Here is a 15869-nt window from a genome sequence, read left to right as displayed (position 1 = left end):
CTGCCTACTGTGATCTCTGGCCGTCAAATAAATAAAATCTTAAAAAAAAATAAAAAATAAATTTAAAAAAGAGGCCCTAACTGGGCTCAGTCATGTGTACTGTGCACGTGTTTTCAACACATCACCATCTCAAAGCCGTGTCCTTAGGCATCTGGGAGCAGGAAAGGCAAGTGGCACCCACATTCCAAGAATGGAAGGAGGGGCTGAGGAGCTTCTCAGTGCCCTGGGCTAGCTCGTGGGTCTGTCGGCAGCCGTGTCTTTCTCACGGCGCTCCCCAGCAGGTGCTCCTTCGCTTGGATGCATGTCACTTCATAGCTCACTCTGTGTCCGGAGAGCTATCTCCTGCCTCGGGAAGCTCTGGGGGCAGTGTCCTACGCCACCTCAGAACCTGACTTGTGGGTAATACTCAGTAAATGTGCTCATTCTACTGGATTGTAAGTTACTTGGTTGAGGATGGGGACCCATTTTTCACCATTTTTTTTCAGCTTTGGTATAGGGCATGCCCTGAATACGTTTTTGAATAAAAAAATGAAGAACCCGCTGCTGCCCCAGCCAGAAGTCATCTTTCCACGCTCCCTGCTCCTACAGCCCCTCATTAGTTTCTCTGTGTAGTAAACCTGTCGTAGTGATTTTGCACCTCTTTCCTTTTGAGTTAGATCTGTGTGATGACACTTCTTTCTAATCTGTCACCTAGCACAGCACCCTTGCACTAGGCAGAAACTTGTCACAGCCTCGCTAAGTTGGAAAGAATTTCACTTCTGCATTTTGTTGGTTTTTATATCCTTTTTTAAAACTCTTCTTCGTCCTTGTTTTCTCATTGATATGACCACACCTGCCCTTCATCATAAAGCAGCCAATGTTAACTGAATGTCTGCTCTGCACCAGGCACTGTGCTGGGCTCTTTATGGCCATGATTTCTTTAATCCTGGGATGTAAATACTTATTTATAACAGGTGAAGCTGGAAAGATAAGTGACAATTCTAAGGTCACACAAATGGCAAGTGACTGAACTCATGATTCAAACCCAAGTCTGCCTGGTGCCACGCTCTTCCCCTCAGAGTTTTCCTGCTGCCTCCTGTGGGAATCAGGGATCTAACCTCTCATCAGCTGCACATGGCTATAGAGTGCCAGCCGAGATGGTGCTTGAGCCTGCAAGAGAGAGCCGAGGACTTGAACTTGCTGTTTTCATGATTAGAAGTGCTTCTCACTCCAAACAGGTTGAGAGGTGTGTGGCTTTGTCTAGATTATCAGTTATTTGTTGAGAGAACAAGTATTTGTTGAGTGAACTCTGCATCAGATTATTTTATGGTGAAAGCCGTTGATCCTTTGAGCAGGCAAAACTCAGCCTTCTTAATCTGCAGAGATGTAGAAAGAGTGGATCGATTTACTGTGGTGGTGGCAGTTCTCATTGACTTCTAAAAACCAAATGTATACATTGGAAACACTCTCAAGCAATTTGGCTGTTTTGTGAGGTTTCCCAAGAATGTCTCAAATCCTAATCTGGAACTCTTTCTGGATTTTGGAGCGCTGAATGTTGATATGCCTATCTGTGTCATGTAAATGACAATGTTCAACAGAAAGGGGATACATGACAGAACTTGGTGTTGATGTACTAGAACTACAGAGATTCCCAGCTTTTCCTAACCCCTTTTAAAATTTAGTTAACATTACAACTCACATCTCTTGGTGATCAGAGTGTAGATTTCTTGAGGTTCATTTTATTGGCATCCAGGAACTGATACAGGAGTTGAAACTGTCTTAAAACATGTTGGTTGGTGTGGCTGATGATATATACATTCTCAGGAGATGCCCTTGAAGCAATGGTTAAGAAGGTAGCTGTTTAAGGATGATTTTTTTTTTCATGTTCTTGATTGAATATATTCTCTACTATTTCTCTAGTGATAAAAATGATGTAGTAAGTGCAAATCAGGCACTTTTGGTTTTCCTTTTCTTTTATCTTGAGGAAAGTGGATCTTGGTCCACTGGTGTTTCCTATTTAAAGACTGCCTTCGGTTCTAGCTCATACACTAGGACTTGCTGCTGCATTTCCCTATTCCAGATCACTCAAAGCCCCAAGGCCAGGGGGAATGAAAGTTTCCAGGGCAGGTTCTGTTGATCTAGCCATATTCTGATCAGTCTTTGCATATGAATGGCACGAAGACATTTATTCTCAAGGTGATATTGGTGTAGTTCTGAGGACATTATGAATGCAGATTTAGACAAATTGATCTTCATATCATCCCGAGTGATTCTTAACCTTTTCGGAGTCAGAGATCCCTTTGAGCATTGCATGAAAGCTCTCTTCTGGGAAAAAAAAAGTGCATTCAGACTTAGAAATTTGCATTCATTTCAAAAGGTCCATAGACACCCCTCAACCTAGACTTCCTCTTGATGCTCTTTGGACCCCTGGTCTCCAAGTTAAGAACCTCTGAAAATTTTAAGATAGCATATGGCCAATAATACCAGGAATTTGGCCAAAAGTGATCACCTTTATTCACACATTCTGTATATATTTCAGTGATATCCCCCAAGTAGGGTGTCATGTCACTGAAAGCAAGGATTTTTGTTTTGTGTGTTTTTTTCATTCTGTGCTTGGTGCTGAAAAGAATGCCACAGAGTAGCTGATAAATATTCATTGGATTAATGAAATAATCTGTTGATGCTGCATCTCTTGGCCTCACTTGAGCTGAGCCGAGATCCCGAAAGCTGCACTGGGAGCGCTGTGTCACCAGTTGGCTCACGTGTTAAGCTGTTATTTGGTCTTTCATGTTGAATTCCCAATCTCCATTTTGATAAATAAGATACATGACATTTACAAAGAGCCTGGTGAAACTGACGCTCAAGATCTGTTTCACTCAAGATAAAAGGAACACCCCAAGTGCCAGATCCATCCTTCGTAGACAATTTTCATCACTGGAGAAGTACTAGAGTATGTATGCAACCCAATTTCAGATGGAGTTTTCAGTGCCAAGGAGAACATTGTGCAGTCAAGGAACGAAAAATGTATGCAAAACTCTTATTTCCCGCATTTGAGAACCTTGCCCAAGGCTTCAAGACCAGGTAAAACTCATCTCTAAAATTATGCAGGGCACTAGCAAGAGCAACACTTACCCCCCTCTAATCACTGATTATTTTATTTCCCATTATTGCAACGCAGTCCCTCCCTTGTGGTATTTGCAGAAAGAGGTAATTTGGAACCTTTAATTTCCTCTCTGGCCTTCCAGTGACATTAATCACTTTTCCACTCACTAGTGAAACTAGCTGCTAGCTAGAGGCAGTGGTGTGTGTGTGTGTGTGTGCGTGTAGGTATGTATTTAGGACTAGATGAGACCCACTTCATTTAGTATATAAATACTTTTGTGCCTGCTGAGCTAAATTCTGAGGATACAACAATGAATGAGATACAGTAATTTGTGGGTCAAGATAGGCAAATAAACGTGCAGTTATAATATAGTACAAATCATGGCATGAAGCTCTTTTAGCTCTACCACTATGCTCTTTTTTTTTTTTTTTTTTTAAGATTTTATTGAATGAGAGAGGAAGGGGGAAGGTGGGGGTGGGGGGTAAGGAGAGGCAGACTCAATGCTGAGTAGGGCGCTCAATCCCAGGACCCTGAGATCATGACCTGAGCCGAAAGCAGACTCTTAGCCGACCGAGCCACCCAGTTGCCCCACAACCACTATATTTTTGAAACAGTTTAATGACAAGGCTTCTTTACAGCTAAGGGAGATTGTTTATAAAAAATAAATTTGACATTGGGAAGTAAAATGCAAGGTAGTAGCAGCAGGATTTCAGGATCTTACTGTGCTGAAGGGGTTTGAAGGACCTTCTTAGAGCCAATGATAAAATACCAAATTAAGCTTCTGATCTTTCCACTTCTTGGTTGTTTTTTAATGACCACTGTTTCTCAAGGCAGCATCACAAGTAGACTTGGGATTTTCTGAACCTTGTTCTAAACTGTTTTATCCACGTTTGCATCCTTGGCAAACTAAATTATCACTTGGGGATAATCCCTGCCTCCTGGCGTAGTTACTTGCTGGTTGGATTTTCCCCAGCAGCAATGATAATCCTTGGTACTATGTTAAGAAAGGTAAAGGTCACGTGATAACCCACAAGCCCCAGTCAGCGGAGGGCTGCATTTGTAGAAATGGAGAATTCGTGGTCTGCTATACGTGGAGAGTGTCTCGTCCTTAAGGGGCTAATAGCACAGGCATACACGGAGGCAAATGCTGCTTTCTGATCAATCTGGTAGCAGACTCGAGGGCTCACACGGATGCCGGCATCTTATATTTCAGTAAGCTGTGTCGTCTTGTCAACATCTACTAAAGCTTCACCATCCTTAAATATCTGTTTGATTTTGTGGTTCCATGGTAGCACTGGAAGTGACCGCACATGTGGTCATTAAACACTGATTTAGGGAGAACAGTGCCTAGAATCCAGGATTCCATAGTCACTGCCTTGAGGTTCAGGAGAAGATGCCCCCGGAGAGGGTCCTTCAGGCCATAGCCTCCTCTTATTACTGTTTTTGGTTCCAAACTCCTGAGTGGAGTTTCTAATTGGTGACTTGGGCTAGAGAGTGTATGATCCAGTGTCTTCTTTTGCCCACCAGGCTTCAGACCTCAGGCCTCAGGCCTAGACCAAAGCCATCTAGTCAGACCTCTCCCCACCCAAGCCCACCCCCTAATCTTGATCCTCAGGTGGTTCTGTTGAAGAGAGGCATGGAAAGATAAATCTAAGAAAAGGTGTATTTGCCCTAAGGCCCACTCTCTGACCTTCCCTTCTTAAAATGCCGGGCAGCGCCATCTTGGCTTACCAGCTGCATGGGAACATAAATCCCAAAGAGGGCTGATAGAAGAAGAGACTATGAACAATGAACACATAAACTCAGGAACTTTTATCCTCTGATTACAAAGCAGGTCTCCAGCTACAAGGCCCAGCATTCTTCCTGAGCTTTAGGTGGAAAGTGAGAGGAGCCCAGCAATGGTACATCCTGCATCCCAGACTTGGTACCTTTTGCCTGACTGCCGTGGCTCTCCACAAGTCTTGGTTTTCCTTAATAGCCCCTTTCACCCCAGCCCATGAAAATAGCACTAGATTTCTCTACCTACACCACAATTCTGACAGAGCACTACTCTTACCGGAACCCTTGAGCAAACTTCCTGTTATATCTTAGGTCAAGAGCAGAATCTTTTAGTCTGGCATTCAAGGATCTCCCCAGCCATTTTTCTTTCTTTTCCTATCTTTTATTGTTCTGAGCTTTAGCCAAATTAGATTGCTTCCTGTTTTTCAGACATTCTTCCTGCTTATCTGTCTGCATTTTTACTTAGGCTTTTTTGCTCTAGGAAACCACGACCACCCTGCCCTCCCCCCTCCCCCCCAGTAATCCTCTTACCTGTCCTTTTAGGCACAGCTCAGAGGTGGTCTTGGAATTTCCTTTGCCTTTTTATTGGGCCAGTTACCACTTTCTAGCGGCCTTAAATATTAACTGTCTAGGTGTCTTGTCTCACTATATTACCAGTTCCTTCATGGCTTGAGGGCAGGGGCCACATTTTAATCTGTGTATCCCCTTAGGATTTTAAAATTTATTTTAATTCAGTTAATAACATCATAGTGTATTATTAGTTTTAGAGGTAGAGGTCAGTGATTCATCAGTCTTATATAGCACCCAGTGCTCATGACATCCTGTGCTCTCCTTAAGGCCCATTTCCCAGTTACCCCATTCCCCCCACCCTCCTTCCTATTCCCTTAGGATTTTACCTGAGGCCTTGCTTATGCTAGGCCATGCAGTGGATCTTTATTGGATTCTCTCTGAGGTTTGAACTTCTTTTGCACATTCAGGTGTGCAGCATTTCTAGAGCATTCCAACTATAGCTACAGTGATCTAGTTAGGCCTGGCCCTGGATCTTCTTTAGATGCCAAAAGGTTATGTATCTGGGTGGGTGGTGGGTATATTCTGGGAAGCCATCAGGGCAATGCCATCATATTTTAATTATAGCACTGGCAGCAGCCCTCCTTTTAGCAACAGCAGTAACAAGCAGTAACACTTGGGCGGGCCAGCCTCCGGAAATTGGCCTCCCTCTCTGTGTTTCTCCTACCCCCTTTTCAATCCATCACCTGTATTTATTCCTGCTGTAATTTAAACACCTGTCTAGATGGAATGCGGGCAATGTGTCCTTACCCCACACATTCAGATATTTGCTCACCTGCCTTATTCGGAAGGCTGGCTCTAAGATAAACAGCGTTTTGGTATTAAAAGGAAAAACTGCACCGAGGTCACCGTGGCAATGGACATGAAGAAGGGAACAGGAGTGGAACCTCTGGATAAGCTGCTCCAGGAGAGTGGGAGCAGAGGAGGAGGAGGAGGACAGCAAGGGGTGAAGCATCTGCCTAAGATTTAGGCAGCGGTGGGATCCTGTGACTCGATTTTCCCGCAGGCAATCATTCACTTAGCTGACTAACCTGAAAAAGGCCGGGGTGGAAGAATATTGAACAAGCTGATTTTTTTTTTTTTTAGGATTTTTTATTTTATTTATTTGACAGACAGAGACGACAAATAGGCAGAGAGGCAGGCAGAGAGAAAGTGGGGGAAGCAGGCTTCCCGGCGAGCAGAGAGCCCGATGCAGGGCTCGATCCCAGGACCCCGGGATCACGACCCGAACCTAAGACAGAGGCCTTAACCCACTGAGCCACCCAGGCGCCCAAGCTGATTGTTTTTATGCATCAATTCTTGGTTGTTTTTTAATGACCACTGTTTCTCAAGGCAGCATCACAAGTAGACTTGGGATTTTCTGAACCTTGTTCTAAACTGTTTTATCCACGTTTGCATCCTTGGCAAACTGAATGATTATTCATGTCATCATTTGAACATCCAGACAACATTGAGAAATAGTAACATTTTAAATTTCCTGATGGAATTATCCTCTCTACTCCTTTCCCTTGCTTACTCTTCACCCCATCAAGGCATTTCTTCTGGTTTTTGGAAGATCCCTTGACCTTTTTGCAGGGGAACCCTTGAATTCTCTTTCCTTTGTCACCATCTCCCATGACAAGTCCTTCCTTGACATTAACTTGCACGTGAATTACTTGTGGATCTTGTCAAATGCAGATTTCCTTCCCTGGGGCTGAGACTGGCTAAGAGCTTGCTTGTCCATCAAGCTCCCAGGGATTGCAGTTGCTGCTGGTCCATGGATGGAATTGTAAGCTCCAGGCTCAGTGGGGCAAGGCAGTGGGAGTACCACAATGCCTAGAAACTACAAGGTTGGGAGATTTTGAATCAGGGTGACCAGGAATTGAAACTAGGGGCCAACATGGAACGATTATTTGTGCTTGGGCAAGTTATTTTGCCTCTCAACCCCAATTTCCCCATCTGTAAATGAGGGCAATAATTCTACCTACAGAGTTATCTTGAATATCAAATGAGTTTATACACACACGTGTGTGTGCGCACGCGCCCACACACGCACAGAGAACAATGCCTGGCAAAAATTAAGTGCTCATTGAATTAAGCTATCATTAGTGCTAATAATATGACTTTGTTTTTACAATTACTGTTACTGTAGTGAATCTAAGAGGTTTTGTATTTTCTTAAAAATTTAAAATGTTTTGGAGGTCCAAACAGACTTAAACAGTTCTTATAGATGTGTACTCTTTCTCACACATAAAGATGTTGATATCCATTATCAGCAAGACGTGTTATTTGTGTCATAGTTTCAGTAATTAAAAGCGTTTTAAACTATCCCACCTGTCTCCCGACTGTTGTGACCAGGGGCTTGAATTCCCGAGTTGGCTAGCCTAGACTTAGTAGCATAGAGTCTGGTTATTGACCCAGAGAAACCACCTGGCCCAATGGCTACACCCTCCACCTTAATAGCCTAAAATTCCTAATAAAAAATGATGAGCTATCTCTTTCATTACTGATGCTATGTCTTTATGTGCTGTAATTCTGTCCTTTAAAATTCTTTAGCATGAAATGTTCATCGTTAATGAAAATCAGATACATATATGCCATTTTCCACTTTCTCTTCATCTAATGAAACTTTGTTTACCTGGAAGAATATAGGTGGACAGAGAAGCGGATGCAACCTGGTGACAACCATATTCGTCATCGTCCTGTCCTGTTAAGGAGGACCTTCAGATGTGAAGCCTAACTGGCTTGTAGAGTTTAAGGCCTGGCCCAATGCTGGGAGACCTGCCCTGCTCTTAGATCTTCCCTAGTCAATGCCAGGTACTTCTAGGGCCACAGTTGATCCTTGGGTCCATTCTTGTTCAGTGACTCCTTCTGCCCATCCTAGGAAAAATCTGGGAAACTGAAAGGAAGAACCAGAGGCTTTCTTAAGTCATTTAATCTAGAAATGATTCACTTGGACCAAACTCTTAACAAGGCATCAGTCTGTACAAATAAGATTCAGCCAGATCTGGTGGAGGCTTCAAAGCCTTTATACCGTGTGGCTATCACTACTGTATTAGGTGATACAGACTGTAGAACATTTTCATCATCACAATATATTCTACTGGATTGTCCTGTTCTAGAAACAGGGGTTGAAAAATAGGTTTATCTCCTTTGTCACTTCTGATTGATTGGCATTGGCTGTCTGGAGGATTGTGTAAAGAAGGTTCTGAGGCCATATCTAAGTGAGCCCCAAATGGTTTGATTATTTACTAGCAACGTATGTCCTAGGAAGACTGAGCTGGGTGGGTGGAGGTAGTCGTGGCATAGGTCCTGGATGTCTCATAGACAAAACCACAGAAGTAAGAATAGAATATTTAAAATAGAGGGTCAGTTGTTATTATTTAAAGAGACAGGTTATATTTTTAGCAGGAATCCTTTGGAAAGAAAGATGAGAAGCTTTAATAGTTTTGTTATTCTTTATAATGATCTCTCATTAAGTAGTGGTCCCTTTTGCTATTTTCAAAATAAATTAACAATGATGTTTTGCTTTTGTGTAGAAGGAAATCACAATAGCTACCCTTTTTTGGTTTATCCATGAAATAAGGAATTGATCTTACATGTAAAAACAAAACCCACCAGGAATCTAAAATTAGTTTCATGTTCATGCCACCTTTTTACTATACCTGCTAAGAAACAGAACTGATTGAGGATGGGTGTGGGGTTTTTTCCCACTCTTCATGCGCTCTGTTGAAGGATATTAACAACACGCATGTTGTTAACAAATGGGGAATAAAATTTAAGGCAAAGAAGGAAAAACTGGTATAGTTTGGTAAAGTCAATTCTTGTATAATCACTGTTGTCAGAATTTGAGGTATCTAATTATATTTTGAAAAATTTCTAATAATTAAGGATAATTTAGGATAACTGGGCTGTTTCCTACTAGTTTTAAAATGGGAAAATGGATTTTATTTTTTTTAACTATTTTTTTAAGATTTTATTTATTTATTTGTCAGAGAGAGAGAAAGAGTGAATGATCACAAGCAAGGAGAGCAGCAGAGGGAGAAGCAGACTCCCCACTAAGCAGGGAGCCTGATATGGGACTTGATCCCAGGACCCTGGGATCTTGGCCAGAGCTGAAGACAGCCACTTAACTGAGCCACCCAGGAGTCCCGGATTTTATTTTTTTTTAAAGATTTTATTTATTGTTAGAGAAAGAGATAGAATGAGAGCACAAGCAAGGGAAACAGCAGGCAGAAGCAAGCTCCCCACTGAGCAAGGAACCTAATGCGGGGCTCGATCCCAGGAACTCGGGATCGTGACCTGAGCCAAAGGCAGACACTTAAACTGACTGAGTTACCCAGACATCCCTAGAAAGTGGGATTTTAAAACAAGAGTACCACTTCTGCAACTATTATGTAACCTTGAGCAAATTAGTTACTATAAACTCTCTGAGCCTTAGTTTCTCCATCTCCGAAAGGGAGTATAGCAGTGTCTGCTTCCATGAGTAATGGGTAAGGAGTGAGATATAAAACCTCACTTTTAAGTACTGGCCATTGCTACTGCAAGGGCTCAAACATTAAACTATGTTATTTGGGAAAAGTATACCACATGCACTTGGAGGAAACCATTCCCTGTTCTCATCTTGGCCCTGCACTTAGTAGGTGTTTTTAGTGCAGTTGTGATTTTTGTGCCCTTGTTTACCCTTAGAGTTATGTGATTTTAGTTTCCTCTTTTGTAAAATGGAGGTAACAGGAGAACCTGCTTCAGGGGGCTTGCTCAGGATTACATGAGATAACGCACATCGAGACAATGCAAGGACATCTGATGCATGGCACACGGTGAACATTCAATAACTTAGCTATTATGATGAAAATGATGATGTTTGAATTAGGGGTGGCCTTGCCAAAAGAGAGAAGATTCAACAAATCTGATACTTCTTTTCCTTCCCATTCACTAATCTCTAAACCATAGTTGATACTAAACATGGTGAAGTGTGTACATTTTGTTTATTTTATTGCTGTTCCACTATAAATTATTAATACGCCTCTGTTATTAGGGTTTTGGCACACGAACGGAGGCAGTAATTGGAGAAGCTGTTAGTTATCACAAAGACCTTTCTCACTTACTGTTTTTATAAGCTGCAAGCTCGTGTCTAATTTGGAAGGCCAGGGAGCAGAGCAGCAAGGAAGAAGGCTCAGTGTGGGGCAGGAGTGAAGTCAGTCCTACAGGGAGCGGTTTGATCGTCTGACAGTCTGACTGCTTTTGCCACTGAGGTGCAGGAAGAAGGCAAGGCTCTTCCAAGATTCCATGGGCCAGAGAATCCTGCAATAACCTGCCCCGGGATCTTCCCTCCCCACTTTTCTTTAGTCCCTGTGTGTCTTCTCGCCTGATAGCAGAAGAAGGGGCTCCGAAATGATGATAAGGCAAGGTTGGCTTCTGAGGCTGCTTCTAAAGACAGGCCCACATTGGAGGGCACAGCTCTGGTGTCCTGGACCTCAGCCTCCACAAGCACCAGGAATCACTCCTGAACTATGGAAAACGCGTTCTTCCCCAGAAAAATATTTGAGTCCTTTGATGTGAAGACCTAGTCCTAGGCCGTTTTCATGTACTGAGTTCTCTAATTAGGGATGAGGCACTGTACTGTTGCCAAAAAAATAAATGATCTATGTTTCTTTCACAATTTTCAGATGAGGGGTGCCCGGGTGGCTCAGTTGTTTAAATGTCTACCTTTGGCTCAGGTCATGATCTTAGGGCCCTGGGATGGAGCCCGAGTTAGGCTCCCTGCTCGGCAGAGGGCCTGCTTCTCCTTCTCCCTCTGCTGTCCCTCCCCGCTCATGCTTGCTCTCTCATTCTCTCAAACAAATAAATAAATAAACTAAAAAATAATAATGCTAATTTTCAGATGAAAAAGACGTGACAATGCTCCAGAATTCTCCTATCTGTAAATGTCAAAATTACTAGGTTCTTAGGACAGTTTCCCAGGAGAACAGTTTTCCTGGAATGTCCATCTCCTGTGCCTCTCCTCTCTGGTGTCTCACACCCAGCACGTGCATTCACACTGTGCCCTCCCTCTTTTCAGCATCCTCTCCCTGTGCAACTGATTTTAAAATGTTTTTCCAACCGTCCTTTCTTTTCTGACTTCATTCTCATTGCGCAGGCTTTAAGCTCACCTCGTGTCTGTATTTCTCATCATACCTGACATTTTCTCGTTTGAATTATAAGGGTAATCCATGCAGTTCATGAGTATGTATCCGTGTGCGTGTGTTGAAGGAAATTGGGTCTGCTTTCTGTAGTTTTATAGTGTGATTTTTTTGTTGTTGTTCTTGAGATATCAGCATGGTTCTTTATCAATAAGAATTCCTCGAAAAATTGTGGTGATACTTAATATTCCCTCATATGCACAGAGCAAAATTTACTTAACAACACTGTTAGCCATTTTGATCTTCCCATTTTCCAATATTAAAAATATAAAATATTTCCAATATTCCAATGCTTCTTTTCAAAATCTGTTCACTATATAGGGTCATGAGTAAGAAGATGAGTTTTGGAGTTCCAAAGACCATGTTCCAGATTCTAGTTCGGCCATTTGTTCCCAGGCCTCAGTTTCCTTCTTTGTAAATGGCGATTATAATGGTACTTACCAATAAAATTATGACAGTTTAAAACAGGTTGTATATAATGTACTCATTTATATTTTTTATATTTATACAGAGCTTCACATATTGCAAGTTCTCCTAAATAGTAACTGCAGTTATAATAATCACCATTGTTAATCATGGGCAGTTAGTTTTTTGGGTTTTTTTGTTTTCTTTTTTTTTTTTTTAAGATTTTATTTATTTATTTGACAGAGAGAGAGATCACAAGTAGGCAGAGAGGCAGGCAGAGAGAGAGGAGGAAGCAGGCTCCCCACCAAGCAGAGAGCCTGATGTGTGGCTCGATCCCAGGACCCTGAGATCATGACCCGAGCCAAAGGTAGAGGCTTTAACCCACTGAGCCACCCAGGCGCCCCATCATGGGCAATGTTTTTAGCACAGGTGCTGAAAGTTAGATGGTAGTACAAATACTATGATACCTTTAATAATATTGCCAAATTCTAGAACGATTCTACCAATTTATAGACACATAAATAGTATAAGTATGTATCTAATATCACCCCTTGCCTAAATTAGGTAGTATATTTTTATTATTGTATATCCATGTATACACAAAAATGTTATCTTGTAATTTGCATTTCTTTGATTGTCAGTAGAAATGTCTAGTTTTAAATGTTTAGTTGGCTAATTATATTCCTTTTTTGTAAATTGTTTATTGGGGTCAGTGCCCATTTTTCTTTTGCCTGTGCATCTTTTTTCTAAATCAGCAAGTAATTTGTGTGTCATAAGAATCATTCTTATTATGTATAACTAAAATTTATTGTGATTTCTAACTTGCAGATGAGGAAACATGGGCCAGAGAAGCTAAGTAGTTTGCCTAGTGTGTCAGACGGACCCTTGCCTGGCACAGAGTTAATACACAGTAAACTCTTGCTGTCTTTGTTACTAATCTTTGTATTTCACAGCACCTGGCACAATCCAGCACTTTGCACACAGTAGGGGCAGAATCCATGCGTGGTTAACTTCTGTTGACACCAGCCACCCTCACTTCTCCTCTTTGGTGTACGCAGAAGCCAGCCTTTAATGACCGCCTTGGTCACAGCCACCGTTTCAGCTCAGATGATCAGCATTCCTGAACTTGACTTGATTTTCTCCGTCTGTTTTTTAATGAGACTTTTTGAAAATGCTGTAAAATCAGGTTATTTCCCCCTCACTTCATTTCTAGGTAACAAACCTGAATTTGGCAAGTGGCGTCATAAACAGAAGCAGTGCTTCAACCCCCCCCACCCTTCGGCCTGTCATCAGTCCTAGTGGCCCGACATGGTCAATACAGTCAGACCCCCAAGCTCCTGAGAGCCACTCCACCCCTCCTGGAAGCAGGTATGTGAAGGGTCTTAGAGCCAGTGTTTGGGGCGCAGAGACAGCCTGGGTCTGAGGAGGGCCATTCTCACCTTGAGCTCCCTGCACTGACACCTGGGAGACACGTGCCTTTCCGCCTGTCCCAGTCCTCTGGCACTTGAATGGAGGGCCTTGGTTTACTCTTAAGACAGTTTGCAGGCAAACCAAAGGCAAAGGAAATTTCTGATGCAATTCAGACAGGTTAAAAGAGGAAGAATTCCTACTGTGTTCAATCCTTGCCTGTAGTCCACATTTTCTTGTTTTGACTTTTGACATTCTCCCCTGTCTCCTCATTCTTGTTTATACCTTGTTCTGTGTGTGTCTCATTAACTTTGGACTCTTTTTGTTGAAGGTCATATTTGTTTTTTATATTTGCATCTGGGTTATATAATTAAACTCAAACAGCCTCCCTGGACAATGCTCATTTGGGAAGTGGGAAGGAAATTTCCTTTATGTAGTTGAGCAAAGAGGCAGAGGATAAAATCTAAATAGATTCTGGCCATAACATAAGAAACTTCTGAATTAAAAAAGAAGCCACTGTATTGAATTCTAGTTTCAACCCATATTTTAAGTCTCCTATTTTAAAAAAAATGTAAGAAATGGATTCCCAGGAATCTTGCATTAGTGGCTATTAAAAATGGCTCTGATTGCATCTGTCTCTGAGTTAAGTGAGCTAGAGAGGAATGCGACTGTTACGATGAAGTATTCTGTTCCCTCCAAGTAAAGATAATTGCTCCCTCCAAGTAAAGAAGCTCTGCCACAGATGTCCCAGCGAGTCCCCACCCTGCACCAGCACTTCCAGCCTCCACCAGCCGGCCAGCTCTTAGCATGCTGCCTTGCCTCGTGGTTGCAAGGGGTGACCAAAGACTTAAGGATGAAGGAAATACCTATTTGCCATTGAAGTATCTGTTAGTGTCAGAATTATTACTGAAGGAACTAATTTGGGAAGCAGAGACTCTGCCCAGGAAGCAACATAAACATAAGCACATTACATCATGCTTGAGTACAGTGTCTTTCATACCAGTAATCGTTGTGGTCAGGGGTGAAAAGAATCATCTTAACTGAGAGTTATAAAGAGTTGAAGACTGAGAGGCAGGACTGTTTCAGACAGGACATCCTCCCACGAAGTTCTCTTTGCAGAAGTCTGTCGTTTGGTGATTTACAGTCTACAGAATAACCACATTCCTAAAACATAAGTCGTAAAAAAGAATTCTGTTTATACCGTAGAGCTTTATTTTCCATATAAAATATTTCCAAATATTCCATTTTCATTTTACAGTCAGAGCCTTGTTTCTATGGCAGACACGTTCCCTGCAATCTTAGAGTATATTATCTGCCTGTAGGACAAGGCTGGAACCATTTTCCATACTATAAACAAAATGTCAAAACTCCACATCATGGCTGGGTTCAGAACCTTCTTTGGGTAGCACCTGTTTGGCAGTGCTGGGACCCAGAAAGATGTGGGAATCCGTCCAGGTCAGAGCCCAGACCTAGAGTCCAGCACTGTGAAAGGCCTTCTCCTAGCCAGACTGTGCTTTCCTGAGCAGCAGGAAAATAGCACATTATACCATTGACTTCAGAGCCCCAGCACCAGAAAGTGGCCCACGCAGAGTCCTCGGGCTTTTCCCCTTTCGGGTTAGTTGTACCCAAAGCAGCCCTCTTGTCACCTGCTCTTCAAGCCAAAGGGTCGGTTGTCAGGTCCCACTTCAGTTGAGAGTAGCCCTGAAAACCTTCCTCTGAGCCCAGGTAACCTCTGGTTGCCAGAGCAGCCTGGAGGCACCTTGTGGAATTCCCAGAGGTGTCTACCCAAAAGCAGCGCTAAGTGAATTCTCCAAGGTTCTACCAGAGCTGGCTGTGATGTGGGCCACAGCCAGACCTCCAACAGGCATTCTACACAGTACCGTACCCCAATTTCCATTTTTACCTGGTAAGTCACTGTTTTGTGGATGGGCTCTTGTCCCTCGCTTAGTAGTAAGGGTGACTAAGCCCAGTGAATAGAGGATTAACAGCTTAGAGATCTGAGTTTTATTACTGGTTTTGACACTAAGTGACCCTAAATTATTCATTGAATCTTTTTATGGGGTAAGCATACTTACGTATAAACCGACCTGTTTTGAGAGCTTTTAAATCGCCCCTATGGCACTTTGATCTCCCTGGAAGTGGCCGCTACGTAAATAAGAGGTGCTCTTACTAGTTCATCTGTCATAGCAACAGTGGATTGCGGCGCTGATAAGCTCTGATAATTCACTAAACGAGGGGCTGCCCCGTCAACGGAGACAAGATGTAAAGAGAATCCTTTGCTGGCTGTGCTTTTCATCTGCATGTTGGAGGATTCAGTGACTTGGTAGCCACAGGAATGAAAACTGGTGACTCACAAGAACTCGGCAAATCGTGTTATTTTTCATTTCCCTGTGGTGTTGCTATTGTTCTCGATTTTATGGATCACACACGTTTTCACCAGACAATCTTGTTCTTCCCCCGCTGTTTTG

General features: G+C 42.6%; 1 protein-coding gene across 6 annotated transcripts in view; it reads left to right on the top strand.

Moving 5' to 3' along the window:
• LOC116862657 (tubulin polyglutamylase TTLL5-like) overlaps positions 1-13686 on the top strand; it is a 145218-nt gene extending 131532 nt beyond the window's left edge. For 2 of the 6 annotated variants that reach the window (XM_032850009.1, XM_032850007.1), the window contains one exon: positions 13208-13684. In XM_032850009.1, the coding sequence (XP_032705900.1) occupies positions 13208-13417 (210 nt within the window). In that variant the 3' untranslated portion in view covers positions 13418-13684. Of the gene's footprint in view, positions 1-13207 lie in introns of all 6 variants that reach the window. The other 4 variants (XM_032850010.1, XM_032850006.1, XM_032850011.1 and 1 more) reach the window with 3 other exon arrangements.
• Positions 13687-15869: the final 2183 nt, after the last annotated feature.

This window comes from Lontra canadensis, unplaced genomic scaffold (assembly GCF_010015895.1).
Source record: "Lontra canadensis isolate GAN:19392208 unplaced genomic scaffold, GSC_riverotter_1.0 scaffold291, whole genome shotgun sequence".
In the NCBI taxonomy this organism is placed as follows: Eukaryota; Metazoa; Chordata; class Mammalia; order Carnivora; family Mustelidae; genus Lontra; species Lontra canadensis.
Note: the sequence above shows the minus strand (reverse complement) of the source record. Positions and strands in the feature narration are given on the sequence as shown.